Source organism: Loxodonta africana, chromosome 1, assembly GCF_030014295.1.
Source record: "Loxodonta africana isolate mLoxAfr1 chromosome 1, mLoxAfr1.hap2, whole genome shotgun sequence".
In the NCBI taxonomy this organism is placed as follows: domain Eukaryota; kingdom Metazoa; phylum Chordata; class Mammalia; order Proboscidea; family Elephantidae; genus Loxodonta; species Loxodonta africana.
Window position 1 is genome coordinate 113,015,381 of NC_087342.1, and position 25,172 is coordinate 113,040,552.

Sequence of the window (25,172 nt, forward strand, 5' to 3'; positions counted from 1 at the left end):
CTTCCTAACTAGCCCTCTAAAATTTGGCTCATTAAATCTGGATGATGCCTTTTTGGCTTCATTTCTATACTGACTGCTCAAGGCTGGTTAATTCCTGTGAAGCTATCTATAATCCGGCCTTCTAGCTGAACTCTCATGACCCAATTTTCTATGACTTTTACTTCTGAGTTACCAACTACCTAGACCTCACCAGTTAGGAGTACGGTGTTTGACAACTATCAAGTCTGGAAAATCATCTTTGAGCTTCAGTTTTTGTTCTTTTTTTTCTGTAAAATATTATAGATTTCTTTCGAAAATTGAGCATCATGATATACATGAAAGGAGTCCCTGGGTAGCCCAAATGGCTAAGTGCTAGACTACTAACCAAAAAGTTGGCAGTTCAAACCCACCCAGAGGTACCTCAGAAGACAGTCCTGGCAATCTGCTTCCAGAAGGTCGCAGCCTTGAAAACCCTATGAAGCATTCTTTTCTGCACACATTGGGTTGCCATGAGTCATAGTCAACAGCAACTAACAACAACAATGTAGGTAAAACACCTAATGCCTGGCATATAATACTAAATGAATATAAATTAGTATTTTTATTATTATCCTCTGTAATGCCAGGTATTTTACTAAGCTTGTACTGTCTTTCCACTAATGCATGTTGTTTGACTAAATTGCTAATTTCAGGAGTGTTTATAAAACTTACTTTTCTTTCTAGGTGTTACAGGAAAAAAATCAACAAATGTAATTAGAGATTTAAATGTTCATTGCTAGCTTATGTTAGAAACTCTCTGGCTGACTGTAGGAAAATGATCTACCAGCTGGGCTCTTGTATCCTCACTAGCCCGATGAGAGGCATACACATGAGCCTAAAGATCTTGTATTGCTCCATCTTCCAATATGTTTTCATTAGATAACCCACAGTTCCATAATTCAATGGATGTCTTAACTCAATAGCTTTTGCCTTGCCAGATGCTCCCCTCTGGCACTCTCCTTCCCCAACCCTCACTCACACAACCCATAATCATCTTTGTTACATCAATGAAAGGATGGCACTTTGGGTGGGAGTATATTCAAAGTAAAATATTTTTTTCCAAACTCTGTGATTATTTTTTATTCCTTTAAAATCACATTCAAACATAGTTGAAAAGTTGGCTGCAATTTTTTTCCTTGATACTTACAAAAGGAAAAATGGTGTGCCCTTTCTCCCAGTAATGTTCTAAGACTGGGATGACATGGTTCTTAAGGTGTGTCTACAGGAGGAGGATGGAGTAAGGTTTTATAATCCTAGAGGAGGGGAACAGAGGATATTTAAAATAAGGAGGTGAAGAATACACTTAGAGGCAGTATCTGTAATTTCTGTCAAAATCTTACGACTTAACTAAGCTGTTTAGTTGTGTTCTCTAATACTTTACTATATTTGATCTTATCACTAAGACCATCATACACTTCTGAGGCCAAATTGTGTTCCCATAGCCTGGTATTTCCTTCAAAAGCTAACAAAGAGGTGAGCTTCTTAAAGAAGTTCAGTAAGCATTGTGCTCTTTCAAACTCTATCCATATGGCATCAAACTGACAAGAGCCACTAGAAAGATTAGATAGAAAACTAAGGGAGCAGTGAATTTATGTTAATTGAGGAGGAGAAACTCAGAAAAGAGGGTGAAAATGGTCACACAACGTGAAGAATGTAATCAATGCCATTGAATTGTACATGTAAAAACTGTTGAATTGGAGTATGTTGTGCTCAGAACAACAACAAAGTATTGGCTGGCTAATCTCCCTGGAAAATAGTGGCATATTTTCAAGACTTCCAACTCCTTATCTTGGACTCCAAACCATAGCACTCTTTAGAAAATAATTTCTATGGTGAGGACTGAGCCCAAGAATTTGGGCCTTAGCCTTTATCTCTTCTTCATGTCTTTTCCTGGAAGGCAGTAGATGTCAAAAAGAACAGAATAGTTAGTAACCACAATTCTAATTGTTTGCAATAAAGTTTCTAATAATTGTGCACTGAATCATTAATAGGAAATTAAAGTTCTTAATTTGATCACATGAAAGGCTAGATTTAGAAATGACCTCACATGTCTCCTAGGACTCAGAGGGTCTCCTATAAATAAAATAATTTATCCTTTAAGATAGGTCAAGAGTTTCAAAAGGATGAAAACAGAGAGGCATGTTTAAAGTCTTTGGTCATGTGGGGTGCAATCTACCAGTTCCTACCGAACCAGCTGACATGCCTACTAGAGTGCCAGAAACCAAAACCAAATCAAGCCCATTGCCATACCGTGGATTCTGACTCATAGCTGCCCCATAGGGCAGAGCAGAACTGCCCCATAGGGTTTCCAAGGAGCGCCTGGTGAATTCCAACTATGGGCCTTTTGGTGAGCAGCCTGGGCTCTTAACCACTACACCACCGGGGCTCTCATTACTGAAGAATTGGAGAATATAAATGTAATTGAGTACTAAGTTTGTGACAGAAGCTTTCCTCATCCTCAGCGATCTTTCTCTCCCGTCTCCACCCCACCTTCCCGGCTCTGGCCATTTCGTTTCCCAGTCTAATCCTTACTCGGGTTCCAGAACACAGACCTTCGTGCTGCAGGGCCAGAGCCCCGAGACTCCCTGCTGCCCACCGCTCCTGCGGCGATTGTAAAACTCCCCACCTGGCCACGTGGGGGCGACGTCACAGGCCTTTGTGCCCTCAGCGCTGTCATCCCTTACGTGGAGTCATTCTGCCACTTCCCCATCTCTCTCCAGGACTGCGCCGAGAAAATCCCACGTGAATTACCTTGTGAAAAATAAACCCAAAATCCATTGCAGTAGAGTCGATTTCGACTCATAGCGACCTGAAGTTCTGCTCTTCTCTCAGTACCGCTAATTTTGGTGAGGAAGGTCAGCTTGGACATTTAGGCAGTGTCTTCTAAAAAAAAAAAAAAAAAAACATTGCTGTTATGGAGTCGATTCCGACTTATAGCTACTATATAGGACAGGGTAGAACAGCTCGATAGGGTTTTCAAGGATTCGAACTGCTGACCTTTTGGTTTCCAGTCGTAGCTCACCGTAGCTCGTAACCGCTGGCTGGGAGGAGTTAGATAATATCAGGATTCAGACGGAAAAAGAAGGTATCCCCTTTCAGACAAAATTGCCCGAATTGGTGTGGTTTAGAATTTGAAAAGTCCACCAATGCTATAGTTTGAAGGGCAACTGCCAGTGTGGTGCCAACAACACAAGAGTCACATAAAGTAGGCAGTTTGTAGGCTTTCTCATAAAAAACTTTTGTTCCTTCCCCTTTCCATCTCTTCAACAGTTCTGTGGTCAGGGAATTCAAGGAACAACTCTTCAAGGAAAATACCCAGAATCCAATCTGAGAGACTTCAAGTTCAGTAGGTTTATCAGGCATTGGCTGAAGATGTGTGGGCCTTTTCCTCAGTGGGCAGATGAATAATAGATGCCTTTTCTTCCAGATTTAATGGAACGAATTAACTAATTATCTAGAGGAAAGATAAGGTCAAAAAATGTCAAACCAAAGATTAACATCCATCACTAGTTAGCTTCTGGCACTCCATGCAAAAAAAAAAAAAAAAAAGAGACTTGAAATTTCTCCTTCCAACCATTGTACTCAGGCACAACTGCAACTATGACAAATTGCCACCTTTCATGGTACCGAGTGTAATTTTCTCTTTGCAATGTTATAATTTCAAGTGACCAGTGCACAGGCATTGTTTTAGCCCTCTTTTGCTGCTTATTTCAGTTCATGCACCACTGATTAAAAAAATCTTCAAGTTTAGAAGTCATCCTAGGCTGCTCTACTCTCATGGCTTTACTCCATGTTCAGTCAAAGGTCATTCCTGACAGTTTGTCTTTCTAAATCCTTATGGAATCTATCCCCTGATCTCTCTCTTTCTCTCTGTGCTATATACATGTTTTTGCCATCTCTTGCCTAAGTTATTGATTCAACTTTTCAAATCCACAAAATCTCTGCCTACTTTTTGATAACTAGAATGGCATAGTACATATTTTTTTCTTTTTCTAGTGTAAAATAAGTCATTCTTACTTTTGTAAAGTGGTCTATAATCATTTACTGTCAATATTTTACTTTTCACTCTTGGAAACACCATAGCTGTAATTATTACTTGTTCTCATCCTCATGTAGATGATATCAGAATGAGAGAAACTTGAGTGCTGTACTGATATTGTCAGTGAACAGGTATTTGAGGAGTTAACTATGTCTCTTTTGGATATTGTTCTATCTTCAAAGCCTAGCACAAAATCAATTACGTACGTAACAATTGGTAAATATTCGCTTAGTAACCTGATCTAAATTCTTAGGTAATACAGAGAAAAGGACCTCTTTCCTCTAAGAGTTATAGTATTGTGAGAGACATATATATATGAATAAGTAAACAACTTTATCAGATAGTGCTATTTAGCACTAAGTTGGTGGAACAGATAGCATGAGCATTATGTTGGAGTTTTGTGACTTGATACAGTTTAGGGTAGAAAGTACATAGTGGGATGACATTGGAACTGGCTTTGAATAAATGTGTGTGATTTGATTAGGAAGCAAAATGGGTTTGGCATACTAGATTGGAAGAGTAGAAACAGAAATCAATATATCACAAGATATATTCAAGTCAGAAGGATAGGCTGATGAGAAAGTAAGGGAAGCTTTGTATAGAAGTTAAAGGAGACTTCCTTCCCCACATAATGCAGGAAAGTTATTTCATTGACGTTTTAAAGGGTTAGGAAATTATATGATCAAAATACAGTATTATTTTATGAAAGCTACCTGACAGCATGTACAGGCTGATTTCTAGAGCTGAGCAATAGATGGTAGGAAATATAAGAGCCTGGTGCCCATTTCCTAGATTAATTCCAGAGCAGTACAGGTAGAACAAAAGGGTGAGATGTGAAGAGATAAAAACAGTTTTGATGATGGATTTGATATGAAGGGCAAACCTGGGATAGAAGCTTGGAGGTTTTGAGCCTGTATGTGTCGGACAGTGCATAGAAAGCACATCTCCATTACTGTTGAGAACAGGGCTGGAACTTCTAACTACTCATGCAAAATCAATCATTAGCAGTATGCTGAGGTGAGAGGAGCAGCGTTGAATATGGTTGAGGATTTGGAGGGCTGGGCTGTAATCTCTGCTTTCACTAATGAACTGCGTGACCCAGGAGAAGTCAACTTCCATAGGAATGGAGTAACTGCCATAGGAACAGAGCTTAGTGCTTTTGAATTTGAAATGAAAGATTTGTGCTAAATGATCATTGATGTCCCCTCAACTTCAAAACAGCAAATTTGCATATAGAGTGGTTGCACTGAAGAGCAAAATTCTGCACGTTTATCTTATTCTAAGTAGAAACTCAAAATCTCTCAAAATTATGTGCCCACATCTATTATGGCAAAACATATATATTTCTTTCAATTACAGTATTTAGGTTTAACCCTTGTTCCGTGGCTTGTGATCGGATTTTTATTACGTTCCCATAACTTTAACACAATTCCCTCTCTAGACTTTGGCCCAGGATTTTTTTTTTTTTTTAAATATTTTATTGTGTTTTAGGTGAAGGTTTACATAGCAGTTTAGTTTCCCATTCAACAATTTCTATACAAGTTGTTCAGTGACATTGGTTACATTCTTTTCAACGTGTGAACATTCTCATTATTCCGTTTGCTCTTTGCTTTGTAGCTTCAGATTTTTTCATATATATTCTTGTCCTTCCTTTCTAATTCATTTTCTTTTGAAGGCAAATACCTGAATCAGAAGATCATCCAGCCAAATAGCAGAAGATTCCCAGAAAAGCTGGAGCCCTCAGACTTGCGAATGCTGAACATAAACAATAACTATGGTGCGTATCTGGGTACTTAGCTTAAGAAATTTTACTTTCTGAAATAAGAAAACTAAATCATCAAAGATGCTTTCTCTCTCTCAGTTTAGAAATTTTGTTCTTTCTGCAGGTTTGCGAACTCCTTCAGTTGAAGACTACTTTTATTTCTATGTCTGCATGTAACATCTCAGTTCTGAATCTGGAAACAAGTTTCCGTTTTCATTCCTGTTTGCACATGATCTACACTACCTGAGCTGTGCCTCTTCTAATCGCAGTAAATGTTATAACCTTCTCCCCACTTTGTTCAAAACAATTGTTAAAAGGTTTCCTTTCCTTCCTCATTATACTCAATTTACTGTCATGTAAATTAAATTGTATTTCCGAAATTTCCTTTATCTGCTGGTAGTGATATTCACTTAATCATATTGAATTACTGGAAGAGAGTAGGCCAGGCACTTTACTTGTGTTTGATCAAATTCTCTACTTTTTCCTGGGATCATTCAACTCAAGTTTGTTTTTTCATTTCTAATCATGCTCGCATGCATGCCATGTATCTCTCAGGATCCAGAAGGATAATTTAAAAAACATCAGTGCTTGCCTGAAACCATAAACGCCTTCCTTAATTTGCCCTAAGTGGTAGTGTATGATTTGAACTTTCTTATATCTTCAGCATCGCCTGACAGACACCACTTTGTCACAGTTCTGGAGCCTCCAAATGCACTGGCCTTCATTGTGCCAAGCAACTTCCTTTTTTAAAACACTTCTCACTTGCTGTTTGTAATTATAGATAGAAAGACAAATAGATAAAACCCAAACCCATTGCTGTTGAGTCGATTCCTTCTCATAGCGACCCTACAGGACAAAGTAGAACTACCCTATAGGTTTTCCAAGGAGTGCCTGGTGGATTTGAACTGCTGACCTTTTGGTTAGCTGCTGTAGCTCTGAACCACTAGATAGATAGATATTTTGGTTTTAATTTGCAGAATATCTTCCTTTTTCTCTAGATGCTAAAATTTATGAAGGTAAGGCCCACATGCTTTGTTCACTACTCTGTATCAACAGGTGTTACAACTGAATTAAAGCAGGTTTCTCCCTATAATTTGTTAAACATAGTGAGATATTCTGATCCCATGTATCCTAAAATATCTATGATAGCAGTTACCACAAATTAATAGTCTAACTAATAATTTGTAGTATAACAGAATTAACTATAACCCCCAAATTTGAAGGACATTCTTACTGTGCAATTATTTTTGGCTAAATTATTTGAATGTAACCTGTAGATGTTATCATTGTTTAAACCAAAATACTTCAGAATGAATCTTTTAATTACAAAAATATTCTCCTATGCAACCACAATGCCATTGAAACACCTAAAAGAAGTAATATTACTTTTCTGTTATTGTAACCGGTTTATAAATTTCTCTATTTGTTCTCAACTGTTGTCGTTGCATGCCATCAAGTCGATTCTGTCTCCAAGAGACCCTATATGAAAAGGTAGAACTGCCCCATAGGGTTTCAAAAGCTGTAATCTTTACGGAAGCAGATCGCCAAATTTTTCTCCTTTGGAATGGCTGGTGGGTTCAAAACCACCGACCTTCTGGTTAGCAGCCCAGCACTTAACCACTGTACCACCAGGGCTCCTTTGTTCTAATCTAGGTTCATTCTTTTTATATCTCTTTCACCTTTTTAAATCTAGACCAGTCCTCCATTTTTTTCCATGACTTGATTTTTTGAAGAGTCCATTCAAGTTTTCTGTAGAATGCTCCAACTTCTTTTTTTCTGATAATTTCCACATGAAATTGGAATTGTTTAACAAGTCTCTATTCTTTATATTTCTTAAAACTAGAGGTGTAATTAGAGTCAAGATATTTTTTGGCTAGAATAGGTGTTATTATGTCTACAAAATTTCTTCTCATAGATAAATCTAGTTTTTTTAAATCCATTCTTCCTTTCCAAAATATTTTTTGAGCACTGAATATGTATAACCTGTGTATATAGCATCTTTCACAGTGGAGTGAACAAAAGATGTGATTCTAACTTCAGGATTCTTAGTTTAGTGGAAAAAACAGAACTAAACAAGTCTGTCAAGATTATAACAAAAATACCCTGAGTTTGGATTTGACTAAGCCTTAGACCTCCGTTGTTTATCAGCTAGCCCAACTTAATCCCTCTTCTAGTCAATAGCCTCTGAATTGGTCTCCTGCTTCTACCCTTGCCCGCCTACAATATAGATCTCATCATGCCACTCTGCTCTTCAAAATACGCTACTGGCTTACCACCTAACGTATAATGATATTCCAATTCTTTACCTCTTCTAGAAAAGCATCATGTGATCTTGGTTTCTGCCTGACTCTGTGACTTATTCTCAAAATTCTCATTGCCTTGTTCACTTTGCTCCAGCCACACTGGACTTACTGCCATTCTTCAAACATGCCAAATTTATTTCTACTGCAATAATTTGGTACTCAGTATTATCAATGCCTAAAAGACTTCCCCATTAGATCATCTTATTAGGTCCCTTGCTCTTGCTGTGTTCTTGATCCAATATCACAATCTGAGAGAGAATTTACCTGACTATCCTATTTAAATTAGCATTTCTCCTCCCAGTCAATTCCCTTTATTCTCTTATCTTGCCCATTTCAGTTCATAGGACTTAACATTTCCTGACATGATGTTAAATAACCAAGCCAAACCAAACCAAATTCATTGGTTTCGAGTGGATTGCAACTCAAAATGACCAGAACAGAACTGCGCCAAGGCTGTAAATCTTTATGAATGCAGACTACCACATATTTCTTCCGCTGGTGGGTTTAAACTGGGAGTAAAGCAGCCAAATGCTTTAATCACAGTGCCACCAGGGCTTCTCATGTTAAATATTTACCTGTAAAATAGTTTTTCTTTCTTCCCTACAACTCCATCAGGTTGGGAACTCTTGTGTGCCTTATCCATCACTTTATTTCAAAGTGATCAAATACCTGATTCCTAATTATCTTCCATAAATGTTTATTAAATGCAGGAACGAATGAAAAAAATTAAAAAATTAAATGCATTATTTCATATTGTGATCATTACTATGAAGGGAAATTGCAGGAAACTTGAAAGTGGGGGGCATTTCTTTACGTGTTTACTCAAAGGGAATTCTTAGATAAAATGGCATTTACCCTGAGACCAAAATAATGTGAAGGAACTATTCCAGAAAAAAATAGAACGATGACTCTTATAGACAGAGTTAACAGCAAACACAAATGTCCTGAGGTGTGAAAAATATTGAGGTTGAGAAAATTTAATGAAATTATAGTACTTGGAATATAAGGAATAAATAAGAGTGGTATGAGATGAGATTGCAAGAAAAGTATAATAAAAAAGATCATTCAACTTCTTGCAGATCAGTTTAAAGAGTTTGGATATTATCCTAAGTAGTTGATTGGCCCTTTGAAAGATTTTGAATGGAGATCAATCAGAAATCAATCATTTTAGGGATAAGAGGGGAAGAACATGCTTGGCATTTTTCAAGCTGAAAGTACCAAAGAAAAAATTCAAGCCTTAAATTGCAATATTGTAGGGTTCTACGGGCAAATAGGAAACCCTGGTGGCATAGTGGTTAAGAACTACAGCTGCTAACCAAAAGGTTGGCAGTTCGAATCCACCAGGCACTCCCTGGAAACCCTATGGGGCAGTTCTACTCCCTCCTTTAGGGTCACTACAAGTCAGAATCAACTCAACGGCAATGGGCTTTTTTTTTTTTTTTTTTTTTTGTATGGGCAAATAATTGAATGACGCTGGAAGCATTAAAAGAAGATGGAAAGATACATAGAGTCACTGTACCAAAAAAATTGGTCAAAGTTCAATCATTTCAGGAGGTAGCATATGATTAAGAACCAATGGTACTGAATCAAGAAGTCCAAACTGCACAGAAGACATTGTCAAAAAACAAGCCTTCAGAAATTGACAGGTTATCAATTGAGATGTTTCAACAAATGGATGCAACACTGGAAGTGCTCACTTGTCCATGCCAAGAAATTTGGAAGACAGGTTCCTGGCCAACTGAGTGGAAGTGATCCATATTTATGCCCATTCCAAAGAAAGGTGATCCAAAGGAATGCAGAAATTACAGAATGATATCATTAATATCCCATGCAAGTAAAATTATGCTGAAGATAATTAAGAAATAATTGCAGCAGCACATCAGCAGAGAACTGCCACAAATTGAAGCTGGATTCAGAAGAGGACATGGAATGAGCGATATCATTGCTGATGTCAGATGCATCTTGGCTGAAAGCAGAGAAAGATGTTTACCTATGTTTTAGTGACTATGCAAAGGCATTCGACTGTGTGGATCATAACAAATTATGGATAACATTGTGAAGAGTGGGAATTCTAGAACAGTTAATTGTGCTCATGAGGAACAGGTACATAGGTGAAGAGACAGTTGTTTGAGCAGAACAAGGGGATACTGCATGGTTTAAAATCAGGAAAGGTGTATGTCAGGGTCGTATCCTTTCACTATACTTATTCAATCTGTATACTGAGCAAATAATCGGAGAAGCTAGAATATATGAAGAAGAACATGGCATCAGGATTGGAGGAAGATTCATCAACAACCTGCAGTATACAGATGACACAACCTTGCTTGCTGAAGGTGAAGAGGACTTGAAGCACTTACTGATAAAAATCAGACTACAGCCTTCAGTATGGATTGCACCTTAACAAAAGAAAAATCCTCACAACTGGACAAATAAGCAACATCATGATAAATGGAGAAAAGATTGAAGTTGTCAAGGATTTCACTTTACATGAATCCACAATCAACGCCCAAGGAAGCAATGGTCAAGAAATTAAACGATGCATTGCACTGGGCAAATCTGCTGCAAAAGACCTGTTTAATGTGTTAAAAGCAAAGATTTCACCTTGAGGATTAAGGTGCGCCTGACACAAGCCATGCTATTTTCAATTGCCTTCTATGCATGCAAAAGCTGGACAATGAATAAGGAAGACTGAAGAAGAATTGATGCCTTTGAATTATGGTATTGGTGAAGAATATTGAATATACCACGACTTCCAGAAGAACAAAGAAATCTGTCTTGGTAGAAGTACAACCAGGATGCTCTTTAGAAGTGAGAATGGCAAGACTTCATCTCATGTACTTTGAATGTGTTATCAGAAGGTTTCAGTCCGTGGAATAGGACATCATGCTTGGTAAAGTAAAGGGTCAGTGAAAAAAAGGATGACCCTCAATGAAATGGATTGACACAGTGGCCGCAACAATGGGCTCAAACATAGCAATGATTGTGAGGATGGTACAGGACCAGGCAGTGTTTCACTCTGTTGTACGTAGGGTCACTATGAGTCAGAACCAACTTGACGGTACCTAATAACAATAACAGCAGAGATAAGAGGTGTGTTGGGAAGAAAAAAAAAAAAAAATCTGGGAGCTGATTGGTAGTCTTAGGCTTCTCCCTGATTTCCCTTCAACTTATGACTACACCTGATATTTTGAAATTATTAGTAAAGCTCAGTGCTAGGTAAGATCTATGATTCATGTGAGTTGAGTTTGACAATTCAATCAGTATTATCTGAAAAACTCATGAAAAATATAAAGAAATCAAACATTTAGAAATGGAGTAGAGAAGTTAATGCTTGTGAGGAAAGAAAGTGTGAGAAAGAATGACAAAATAATGTAGAGAAAGTGTATGGAATCAAGAAAAAAAAAGGGGGTTTATTTTTGAAATATACTTTTAATTTTGGAGTTTTTTTGATTTACAGAAAATTTGCAAAGATAGTACAGAGAGTTCCTGCATTCTCCTCACCCAGTTTCAGTTTACCCTAATGTTAGCATCTTACATTACCATGGTACATTTGTCAAAACCAAGATCAACATTTCTATTCACAAAATTTCAAACCTTTCACATTTCACCAATTTTTCTATAAAGGATTTTTCTTCTGTTCCAGGATCCAATTCCAGATACGACATTACATTCAATTTTCATGTCTCGTTAGTCTCTTCTGGTCTGTGACAATTTCTCAGAATTTCCTTGTTTTTCATGATTTTGACAGTTTTGAGCAGTACTGGTCAGGAATGTCAATTTGGGTTTGTCTGGTATTCTACCTCATGGTTAGTTTAGGGTTATAAGTCTTTAGAAAGAATACTAAAGAGGTCAAATGCCCTCCTAATCACATCACATCGGGGGTACATGAATCCACATGATTTATCAATGGTGATGTTAACCCTGATGACTTGTTTCAGGTGGCTTTTGAAGATTTCTCCACCGGAAAGTTACTATTGTTCCCTTTCCACACTCAACTTTTTAGAAAATGAATCGCTAAGAACAGCCCACTTTGAAAGAGAGCGGGGCCTAAGTTCTGCTCCTTGGGGGAAGAGTATTTACACAGATTTGTAGTTCTTCTTTAAAGGATATTTGTCTAAGGGGTTTAAAAAAGAAGGTGTTATCATATTCTGCTGTGAAATTAATGCAGGTGAAGAATCAAAAGTCTTTGTTGATTTTGGCAAAATAAAGGTCAATGTTATGTTAGGAAGAACAGAGCCAGTTCAGTTACAAGGGTGGGGGCCAGATGAATGGGAAGAAGGATAAATGAGAAAAAAGGAATTAACGACAGCATAGGCGAATGATTCTTTGAAGATGTTTAGCTGTAAAGTATAAATTGAAAAGAGGACTGTAATCCAGGATTCATGTGATAATGCTATTACTGTCTGCTATTTTTATAAATTTTGCTTCAGGAGCATGATTCCCAGTTTTAATTCAGAGTTCTTGTGACCTCAGTCATGAAGAAATACAACTTGCAGAATCACCAACTTGATTCAAATCATTCAATTTAAAGCACTAAATTTTTTATCAAAATCCAAAGATGTTAACTATAGCTTGAGGAATTTTTTAAAACCCTTTGTATGTGGGAGATTTCTGTAAAGTAACATAGCAAATCCAAGAGAAAAAGAACCGTTATGGTTTGGAATCAAATTTGTAACTAACTTGCCTACAATTTCCCTGCTAGTACATGTCAAATCTTTTTTTTACATGTCAAAGCTAAGTGGATGAGGTAGCCCTTTTCCACTTAGCCTTGCTCAGTGTATATCAGGTATTCAATAAATTTTGCCCTCACAATTGCAGGAGGCCTTGCAATTGTTTCTGACCAATGCATGTGTACAGGTGAACATCTTCTTCAAATCTGGGCAGTTACTATAGGCATCTTCATAACCGCAGCTATTGGCTGGAATAAAAACAAAGAATTTAGTCACCTCACTATCATTTTCCTCCAAAATAGCAACACAACCAATAAATTCAATGTGAGTGGGGAGAAGGGAATTGAAAAACAAGTTGGCATCATTACATTATGATGGTCATTTCATATCTTGAGATAACATAAAGGCTTTTAGTTAAATTCACTGACAAATCCATCTCTTCTTTTTAAATTGAAACTTTTTGAGGTGTTTCTAAAATGTGTTGACCTACTTTCCTCAAACAGAACTCAGAGTAAAATGAATGTAATTGACTCTCTCTAGTACCCACTAATAATATGTGCTTATTTGAATTTAACCAAATAAAATTAAAATTTCATTTCCTCAGTCACATTAATTACATTCCAAGTGCTCAATAGCCAATGTGTGTAGGGGCTACTTTACGGGACAAATCTAGGACATTTCCAGCATCACAAAAGCTTTTATGTGATGTTCTAAATTCTAATACCACTAGGCTTTCTTCCTGGAGTATGTTATCATTATGGAAAAATGTGGATGCAAAAATGTAAAAGAGGGAATGAATGTCCCTATGATTTTTTGGACATTTCTACTTGGGTGTCACTCAGAGGCCACAAACACAATAAATTTCAAACTAAATTCATTATCTCATCTACAAACTTGGCATTTCTTTGGTATCTCACCCTAATCCTACCCAATTCAGCCAATCTCAGTGAAATGGGACTCCCAATCACTCAGTTATTCAAACCAAGGAGCCCTGGTGGCACCAGTGGCGAAGCCAGGAAGTAGCATTTAACCTGCACTCCTTCCCCTCTATTTTTTTTTTTCTTACCAGCACTCACCAAGCACAGGTAACAAACACTGGCTAAACCACTTCCCTTATCTCTCAAAGCTGCCCATTTCTCTTCATTCACTTGTTTTGCCAATCATGCAGTAAAGACTCCCATTCTTTTTTTAACCCATGTTTTTCAGCAGTCTCCAAGCTGGGTTCGATCCAATTATTTCTGCATGCTACTTTTTTCTCCTTTAGTTGGTTTATGGTTTTGATATCATCAATGTTCTGAATTATGCCTATACAGCTCAGTCAGAATGTTAACTTCAGGTGAATGCATTTGAAAGGTAAAATCTCAGGGAAGGGGTCAACTGTATTGTTCATAATTTTAATCAACATAACCCAACTAAACAAAGCTATCGAATATTTGTACTTTTATTCATAACATTTGGAAATGAGATGGTATATGACATTCAGTTCACCTCTTCTTTTTGTTAAAATATTTTTGAGGCTTCTGAGAGCTAAATATACAGATTTGATTTTGACATCATTTAAACAAGGACATAAAAATGCAGCGAACAAAAGTAGAAGTGAATATTTATTAAGCTAAACTTATTGATTCTAATTACACTATGGAGGAAAAGTGAAGAATTTAGATGATGAACTCATTAGCATAAAAAGAATTATAATTTTTTTGTGTCTTTCCAGATTAAGCCTTGCATACTTAGATTTGTACATGTTTTCTTCTTCTTTTTTTTTTTTTTTTATTATCACCTTTGGTATAATGAGAAAACCTGAGTGGTATAGTGGTTACAGAGCTCTGACTGCTAACCAAAACATCAGCAGTTCGAATCCAACAGGTGGTTGCTCCTTGGAAACCATATGAGGCAGTTCTACTCTGTCATTTAGGGTTGCTATGAGTTAAAATCAACTCAAGGGCAATGGTTTTGGTATGAGGAAACAAACTTTGATGAAATGAAGCATTATATTTGATTGCAATTAACTATTTCCACAGACATTTTCATATAAACCAGTACGTGATGGGCTCAACATAGTCACAAATACACATTGATGGTAGATTTTTTTTAGGTTACATATGGTAATATGCTTTCCATTGAAAATAATACCTAGATACTGAATGGCTTAAAATTTTTGCTTAGACACATTCTGTTGAGTAACATTTTTTGTCTTTTGCACAAAAACGTTGCTTAAATTGGTTACTTTCATAAGATTTCTTAATTAAAAAAAATCATTTTATTAAAATAGCAAGTTAATTATTTCATACTTACTGCATAGTCCTTTGTCACAGTAACCAGGGCAACTGGAACAAGGTGGTCCTTTTTTGTAAGGGAAATACTGCCTATTTATATAATTACCACTGAAATTTGAAATACAAAATGTCAAATATTTTTCACTTTTCTCTTTATGTTTCAAAGGTAATATCATTCACCAAATATACATGCATGTTTACTCAGTGTTTTAATTATGTTAAATAAATAGCTAAAAAACAAACAAATAAACGTTCTTAACGTATAATTTAGATAACAATTCAAAGTAAGCAAATACTTCACACGTTCACTCATCCCCTTGACTATTATAATTCCACAGGCTGAGCAATGAAATGAGATAATTTGTGTCTCAAAATTTCAGAGTATATATATTCAATGAAGCAACACCCCCTTAGGCTCCCAGGAGACTAGGTCAAATTGCTAAGGCAGTGTACACCAAGGTATGGGCCAGGGGTGGACCACACCCCAAGAGACAGGAGAAGCTCCTGGGGGCCAAGAGGTTGCAGTATAGATAATAATGTGAAATAGATATAAAAGTGTTCTGAAAGATCTCTCACCTTTGCTTTTCCTCATTATTCCCTCCATCTCTCACTTCAATGCCTGGCCCTCTCTTCACTGCCAGGCATTAAGTTTGTATTCATTCTCCTATGATCTTTCAGTTCTCTCTATTAAACCACATAAGGCTTGTTGAAAAATGACTGTGAACTTTACACTTCTCAAAGTGGATAATCATATCCCATGCATTATCTACAGCCTCAAAATAAATCGGATAGGAGGCTTGGTTTTTGAAGTCCTACCTGCCTTCCATGGTAAGAAATTTGAAACTTTAAAAGAAACTAAAGCTAACAGATACATTATACAAGTATCTTCAATATATCCATGGGATGTATAGTGGGTAAATTCAAACACATTGCTTGAGAGGGCCATGTTTCTCAGAAATTAATGTATGGTTCATTATGGCGTTTTCTTTAAAAAATTCTTAGAAGAAAAGGCTTCAGATGTTTCCTTTCTCTGGACTATTTGAAATATATTAAGAAAGTTTTGAAAAGTGTTTGAGGCTCAAGATTTGGTGGCTTAGTGGTTAAAAGCTGTGGCTGCTAACCAAAAGTTCAGTAGTTCGAGTCCACCAGGCACTACCTGGAAAACTCTACGGGGGCAGTTCTACCCTGTTCTATAGGGTTGCTATGAGTCAGAATTGGCTTGACAGCCACAGGTTTGGTGTTTTTTGTTTGTTTGTTTGGTAATGGCAATAGTGTAGCATTTTTAGATAAGCAGGAGTAGGAACATGCGAGCAGAAAGGGCTGGAACCACTGCAGTATACCATTCCCTATTTGCTACCCCACGCTAATCCTGGCCTAACCATCAAGCTTCCACACTCTAGAGTGTGAATGTAGCAAGAATTTATTACACCAAATATAGCGAACTGCACACTGCGCATGCTCACAGAGTAACCCTGAGGCTCAGGAAAGGTGCTTGAGAGAGAAAATGATCATTTTAGACGTGAGGAAAGAGAGTTTGGAATTTTACACTTGGAACTGAGAAGTTTGTCTTCTTTCTTAGAAATCAAAACCATTTCAGCTTTAGAAAATATTTACAATGGTTCCCCCCTTTTACTGAAACATGCTGCTTATTCTGATTTGTTTATTATATGAGACATTTTAGATATTAAAATTTCAGATGGCATCACCGGCATCAAACTCTAAAGTATATACTCACGCAGGACAGTATTGACAAACATAGAAGTATTTTAACACGCCTTGGTTAGGACAGTACGCAATTCCACATCCGACACGGAAGGAAGTGGACCAAACGACCTGTGGCATAAATGAAGATATGAAGGTACATTAGAGAAGAAGAAAAATACCAATTAACAAATAGTACCAAGTATAAAATGGAAAACGACATTAATGATTTAGTTTGTTGCCATATACTTTATAGAAATATTTAAACTATTGAATCAGTCACAAACTTTTAAAATATAAAATGTCCAAGAATATTAACTATTTCCATTTAGATGGTTTAAAAAAAAAAATAGAGTGTGCTTCACTACAAAGAGTTTACAGGCTACTGGCAAACGACAACTCATAGCTAAAAAAAAACCCACTGAAAAAACAAAACAAAACAAACCCATTGCCATCAAGTAGATTTCGATAGCTAAAGTACCCACCAAACACTAGGACTATTATTTATCTATTGGAGATCACTTTCCAAACTGAACATTTGAAGCAGTCAAGATTTGGAGAAACTTTCTTTTTTGGGGCATTTGTGGCATAAAAAAATCTTCATTTGTTTTTCTTACCTGAGTATAATGTCCAATAACTGCATTGGGACTTGTTGGTCCTGCACCATAGACAAAATCACTGCTCTCATCATACCAACTTTGGATTCCATATGACCATGAAGTAGGGGCACTTGACATAAAGAGATTCTCACCACAGCTTGTATCTAAGACAAAAAGATCATTCACGAGGGAAAAAAAAGGATGCAATAGCAGAATAAATCAACTATATAAACACAAAAAAGAGCCACCGCCCTTCAAACATGGGTTCTGTAGCTGCTAAATGTTGGTACATAAAGAGGGCTTCTCAGATCATTAGCAGTAATAAACTGAATAAAAACCAGTGGTAGCTAACACATTGAGGCTGACTTCAACATGGAAAACTTTGAGTAGCTAAAAAAGTCCTCTTTGGTTTAAAAATTCCATTCCCCTGAACTGTCAGAGATGCACTTATTTACATATTAAATTGTTCATGTGTGCAGGCCTTCTGTGCTCTTAGCTTTGCATTGTAAGCTTGTTGAAGGCAGAGGCCGACTCTACTACTTGCTCTCCTGCTCTTGCCCATTCTCACCAAGGTTTTTTTCACCTATAGGGACCAGAATAAATATTTATTACTCTGATTTTATGTGAACTTTTATAGGGACCAGAATAAATATTTATTACTATGATTTTATGTGAACTTTAATACAAGGCTTTGGAGTCAGTTTTTAAGACCCTGAGCAAATGACAAGTGGAACATTTTTCAAAACTTATAGGTCTCCCCTTAATCACCAAATCAGAATATCACAAGGCAAAATCTTCCTTAGGAAATTAGGCAAGAAGTGCCTTGCAGCCCAGAAACATTTCCCCCTTGTTCCAAACCTTACAATTGATATTTACATTTGGGTGGCTTGAAATGTAATATTTACACACTGCTTTGTTGTTGTTGTAAACCCTGGTGGCGTAGTGGTTAAGTGCTACAGCTGCTAACCCAAGGGCCGGCAGTTCAAATCTGCCAGGCGCTCCTTGGGAACTCTACAGGGCAGCTCTACTCTGTCCCATAGGGTCGCTATGAGTCGGAAACGACTCGAGGGCAGTGGGTTTGGTTTTTTTGGTTTTGTTGTTGTTAGCTGCCGTCCAGTCGGCTCCCCATTCGTGGAGACACCATGCACAACAGGACTGGGCCACTGCGATTCACAGGGTTTTCACTGACTGATTTTCAGAAGTAAATCACTGGGACTTTCTTCCTAGTCTGTCTTGGTCTGAAAGCTTCACCGAAAGCCATTCAGCAACCACAGCAACGCACAAGCCGCCACTGAAAGACGAGTAGCAGCTGCACGTGAGGTGCATTGACTGGGAATCCAACCCCATCTAGCAAGTGGAAAGAGAGGATTACACCACACGCTGTTTAAAGAGAGTATAGACTACTCTTGGATAGCTCCTTTAAGAAGAAAAGAAAGTACAATTATAACAGCAGGCTGGAATCTTCAAGACCGTTTTTTCCCCAATCTTCTACAAAATACACTCATCTCTCTTCATAATTTCATTATAATTATAGTATCAAAAATATAAATAATAATGGCAGTCTTCCTACTTTCAAAACAGGTGAGTTATTTACTACTTTCAAATTGGACTTGCCTGTATGTATATTTTGGGGGTATGTATATCGGAGCCCTGGTGGTACAGTGGTTAAGAGATCAGCTGCTAACCAAAATGTCAGCAGTTCAAACCCATCAGTTGCACCTTGGAAACTCTGTGGGGCAGTTCTATTCTGTCCTATAGGGTTACTATGTGTAGGAATCGACTCAACAGCAACGGGTTTGGTTTTTTGGTATATGCATATCATTTTTGATAATGCAAGCAAGCAAATATTTTATCTACTAGTTCATGCACAGAAAATTTCACCACTTACTATTTTTATATTCCTTTATCATTTAAAATTTTTTTTTTTTTTTTTTTAATCATAGAGGTCATAGCTGGTAGGTTATTTTTGAGTATAATAATAGCATTGCATGCATTGTGGGCACCCAGAACATACAAAAGACTTGATTTTCATTCTCAAAGATTAATAAGGAAATAGTAAAAAAAAAAAAAAAAACGTTACTTTTATTAAAAAACATGTTAAATATTTTTACAGTAAAATTCAGGAATCTTTCAACAAAACTCAACATGTTCTGTGAACAAAAAAATAAGTAGCTTTTAAAACACAAAATAATAAACATAAAAAAGTTTTAAAACTTGTATAATATTATACAAAGGTCACTGGTTTAGAGGTCAGAAAGCCTGATTGCAAATTTCCTGTATCTGACTAAATTTCCAAGTCTGTTCTTGCCAGTCATTTTCCTACCAGGAGCCCATTTTCTAATCTTTAAAACGGGGAAAAAGATGATACATGACCTATATAATAAGCAACATTTATTCACAAAGTTTCCTTAATGCAACAGCATAGAGTGGTCCCTTATTATTTTACTTATTTATTAATTTACATACTGGTTCTTCGGTCCTTTTTGTCACTGTGTTCATAAATGCACTTGTTTGCCCAGTTTTGAGCATTTTTTGCTGCTTCATTGTCCCATCCCTAAAACAAGGATGAGAAAGACATGCACTTAAGAACTCAAGCCACCAAGGAGCTTTTGCCTTATATTCAGATTGGTCAGTTGATTTATATCATCATAAAATTTCTGAGGAAGCTGCTTCTGATTATCATAGTCAAAACTTTTTTTTTTTTTTTTTGGTGTGTCTTTATCTGCTCCATAAATTAACATAGGTAATACGTCTACACCTAAGAATTTTCAGTAATGGTCCTACTCTAAATCCTACTTATGAACAGACGGCGTTATTATGGTTATTTGTTCCAATAGTAATGATTTGGCCAAGGTCATACCCAGTTCCTTTTCTTCTCTACTGAATACATTGGGAGGACTCATGAACGTTGGTAGTGGGTCTAGGAAAATGAGTTGCTATTTAGCAAGAGAAGAATGGGTCCTAAATGGAAAGAGTCTTTTTAACCCTAGGTAAAGAGAGAGAGAGCAGAAAAATGTAATGGCCTCTCACTGGACATCCAAAGACTTGGTTTTAATTGTGCTTCCCAACAATTGCCCTGTAACCATTTCAAGATACTTCACTAGAGTAAAATTATGAATTACCGCCCAGTTCATAATTCAGCTCAAAGAAAATTAAAAAAAGGAGGCAGAACTTTGTAAGTCACCAAGTTCTTGAGGTATGTTTGTTGCCAAATGTTTGTTCTTATCACAGTTGGTTCATGCCACTATCCTTATGTTATCGTCTCTTACCATCTTCAGCATGTCGCTGGCTTCTGGAGAGACTGCTCTCCTTAGTTCATTGTGTTTATCTACAATCTCCCTTTGGACTTGGGTTAGGGTGGTTGACAAATCAGCAAAACCTGAATGCTAAAGGGAAATAACAAAAAATTATTTTTGAAACATATCTGAAAATACAGGGATAAAGTTCATTTTAAAAAGTGTTCAGTTGAAGCCAATATCAGTTGCTACGCATATGAGCTGAGCCAAAGGTATGGTTTTTGAATAGGAAAAAGTGTTAAACTTTGAGAGCTGGGAATGTGATTTATAGTATGACAAATTAATAACCACTCAAAGGCAACAAATCTCAATTTTTGGCTTCAAATGAGGTCTTGATATGATTTTTTCTAGACGTATGAATGTTAACATAACCACAACAGTTATATGAACCATACAAACCATTAAGAAATATATATTCACACTCGATCCAATTGCAAGAAGGGGCTGGTGTGGAATGGTGTGGAATGATTCATCCTAGAATTTAAGGTGAGCTTCACCTGACAGTGTCTGGTACTTAGAGAATTAATGCTTAGGCCCAGTCCAAGTGTGTTTCTAGCATTCAATACTCTAGTAAAATGGCATTATACATCGTGGGGCAGATTTCATGGGGGTTACTAAAAGGATAGTTTTACAATACCAAAAAAAAATCTCCAAGGCAATTTGTAGGGAACAAAAACATCCAATCATGGGCTATTACCAACTTTGTCTTTTTATTAATAAAGATGTAACTGGTAAGGTATTAAATCAGGTGCTGATTTTTTTTTTTTTTTTTTGCATGTTGTGGGGGCAGAAAGCTAGGATGGGATATGTAAATTGTTGAGAAAAAGGTTAGGGTGTCTCCTTATTTAAATCTCTACAAGAGTGTGATGTTATATGTGGATGAGCAAGATTTTAGAAGTCAATGTTTAGATCTAAACACAGCTTCTTGTAGATTTTCCCTGACACTTCTTTTAAGGTACCCCCTCTCCCTTTTCACTTTACTTAGGGCTCTCCAAATACTGCAAGAAGGAGTTCAAACTATGTGTTGTAAATCCTAACCTTCACACCTTTAGAAGTAATCCCATTTCGGAATACGGTTTTCTTTTTTATGTTAATGAGTCTGTATCAGTGTAAGGTGTGTTTTAAGCCAATCAGTTCTGAGACATAAAAGAACAGATTAGGCACAAAAGAAAATGGATACAGTAGGAAGACAGATAGCAGAAGCCCACCCATAAACCCAGAAACTCCAAGGAAGATCTGCTAGAGAAGCTGAGATAAGGATTTCCCCCCAGAGTGGACAAACAGAGCCTTCCCCTAGGACCAGTGTGCTGAATTTGGACTTTTAACCTCCTAAACTGTGAGAGGGAAACCCTTGTGGTATAGTGGTTAAGTGCTACGGCTGCTAACCAAAAAGTCGGCAGTTTGAATTCACTAGCCCCACTTTGTAAACCCTGTGGGGCAGTCCTATACTCAATGGCAATAGGTATAGGTAAACTGTGAGAAAGTACATTCCTGATCATTAAAGCCACTCACTGGTGGTATTTCTGTTATAACAACACTAAGAAACTAAGACATTAGACCTGATCACATTTTACTGCTGTTATCTACCCTCCTGGTTGTACATTTCTAAGGAAAGTAACCAACAGCGAATGCCATTGAACCAAAAGGGCTCAACACATTCTGAGCTAATGATTCCTAGGTCAGAATGGACGTGCATGTTAAGTCTCAGTAGTGGCTGATCTTTGCATTACATAAAAATGTAAAATAACATGACTCGGATATTTTCTGTGGACCCTCAAAATCCTGCCTGAAGTAGTCCCAGTTCAAAACACATAAAAAGTCAGTTCCTGAGAAAGGAGAAGTAATTAGTTCCTGCTTCATTCTTCATCTTGTTTTGTAGATAAAAATCCTGCTGAAGAGATACATTTATTTATTTATTGCAAGTATCAATAAAGCTTTTATTAGGTGATAGAAAACATACAAAGTTTTGAGAATAGAATGGATAAAATTCAATATCTGTCCTTAAAGAGTTTATATCTTCTAGGAAAGTCTGACGTAAACAATAATTGAAATACCACTTGAAACTACAGTGACAGGAGGAACCTACTACATATAAAACCAAAAAAACCAAACTCATTGCTGTTGAGTTGATTCCGACTCATAGCGATCCTATAGGACAGAGTAGAACTGCCCCAAAGAGTTTCCAACGAGCGGCTGGTGGATTCAAATTGCTGACCTTTTGGTTAGCAGCTGAATGTTCAACCACCATGTCACCAGGGCTCCAGATATAGAAGAACAAAACCAAAACCAAACCCAGTGCCATCAAGTTGATTCTGACTCATAGCGACCCTATAGGACAGAGTAGAACTGCCCCACAGAGTTTCCAAGTAGGGCCTGGTGGATAGCAGCGGTAGCACTTAATCACTATACTACCAGGGTTTCCAGATGTAGAAGAAGGAGGGATCAATTCTTCTTGCTTGAGATCAGAAACCACTTCATAAAAGATCATTCTGGATAGGGATTCAGCATCTAAGAAGGTGTAGAAAACCATTCTGGATGGAGTCTGTAGAGCATCTCATTAGTAAATATTGAATGGTGCCAAAGGCCAAAGGATATCTCGCTTTTTAAAATTTTATAAATGAAGACCAACAGTAGTAGGACCAGACAATTAACGGGGGTTTGGAAAGGGATGGAAAGGAACTCTGCATTCGGGAATGGAGTTAGAAAGACAGCAAACTATTTGAATGAATCCTCAGATGACGAATCCTCAGATAATGAATTGACTAAATTGTCTCCAGATGGCAAATCAGTGTCAGAGTGCTGTGGTCTGAGGGGTCCTAGTTAACCTGGTAAACTCAGAGCTAAATGAGGATGTGGAAACAGACAGCAATCACCAAAATTCTTGACAGTTAGAGGCTGTCTGGACAGGAAATAAACAACTTACGTGGGCACCTATTGGAAGAGGAAGAGGAAGATCGGCCCTATTCCTAGGATTATTAAAGCAAAAGAGAATATAAGAAATCATTAGAGTATCTGGCCCTGTACATACTAATTGTAAGACTGTGAAAAAAAGAAAAAAAAAAACCTTTTAGTTATTTTTTTTTATTTAGAAAGCATGTGTGATTATCCTCACACAGTAAATATGGAAATATGATGCTGTATTGGATGTGATGAATTTGTGCTCATTTGAAGCCATATATAAATACGCGAAGTGGTTTTTGTCAATTTTCTGTTGCATCAATTTTTTTTAATCTCATTAAAATGGATTGAATTTAAAAAAATGAGAAATATCTTGGGTTGGGGGCAGTGTCACTAGCTTTTCAAATCTGTAGATCAATACTATCCAAAAGAAATATGATACAAGCATCATATGTAATATAATTTTTTGGTGGCCAGGTAAAAAAAGAAACAGATGAAATTAATACTAATAATCTATTTTATTTAACTAATATATCCAAGGATATAGGTAAGAGCTTGGCTGCTAAACAAAAGGTTGGCAGTCCATATCCACCAGCTGCTCCTTGGAAACCCTATGGGGTAGCTCTACTTTGCCCTATAGGGTTGCCCTCAGTTGAAACCATCTCGACGGCAATGAGTTTTTGGCTTAATATATCCAAAATATTATAATTCCATTATCTACTCAATATTAAAATTATGAATAAAACATTTTACCTCCCTTTTTTTGTACTAAGCTTTGAAATCTGGTATTTATTTATTTACATTTATGAACACCTCAATTTGGACTAACCACATTTCAAGTGTTCATTAGTCCCATTAGCTTCATATTGGTCAGTACAGCTTTATACTTTCATCAATATAATTGTTTTAAGTGTCCTGAGCTACCAGTGAATGCTTTGTGATATACCCGACACTCTAGGTTCTTGGACTCATCTAGTAGCTTGCCATTCCTCAAAGTAGCCTGGATCGTTCTAAAAAGATTTCCAATCTTAACCATACCTGGCCATTTGCAGGGAAGGATGAAAACAGCACAGCAGCCAGAAACACCACCACTGAGAGGGAAGTCATTGCTGGAAAACAAAGCAAAGCGAACAAGTTCTGCATTGAAATTTTCAGTACCGGCATTTCTGAGTACCAAAGAGAAAAACAATGGAATGATCTCAGTTATCCCAAAAGAACAGTAATTCCCAAATTCATTTGTAATACAACAAGAGAAGAATTGTCACATTGTGCCAGCAAAATCATGGTGAGCCAGTCCCAGAACTGTGACTCCAATGGGGACAATAAAGAACCAACCGAAGTCCTTGAAGGAAGCCTTTGAGGTACACCTATAAATGTTATAGACATGCTACCTTCTCCAGTTTCACAGTCTTATCTATGCAGCTAATCTCTTCAGCTTCCAGGAATGGCTTCCTTACATTGCCCATTCAAGACCAGTAATGGCTCCGAGCTGTTATTATTACTGGGGAGCTGCATTAGCCCTTGCAGGTTTCCTTAAACCCTGCCCACACCTTTGTAAATACTTCTTTATTAACATCTATATGTCGAATCTGTTGCGTCCAAGTCGATTC

General features: G+C 37.1%; 1 protein-coding gene across 1 annotated transcript; it reads right to left on the reverse strand.

Moving 5' to 3' along the window:
• Positions 1 to 11,582: 11,582 nt before the first annotated feature.
• LOC100677406 (cysteine-rich secretory protein 3-like) lies at positions 11,583 to 25,095 on the reverse strand. The gene is made up of 7 exons (XM_064294592.1): positions 24,559 to 25,095; positions 20,638 to 20,754; positions 19,835 to 19,922; positions 17,387 to 17,532; positions 16,804 to 16,901; positions 15,088 to 15,176; positions 11,583 to 13,040 (listed from the first exon to the last, which is right to left on the reverse strand). Exons 1-7 carry the CDS (start codon positions 24,724 to 24,726, stop codon positions 12,913 to 12,915), a joined length of 834 nt encoding a protein of 277 aa, XP_064150662.1. The 5' UTR covers positions 24,727 to 25,095; the 3' UTR covers positions 11,583 to 12,912.
• Positions 25,096 to 25,172: the final 77 nt, after the last annotated feature.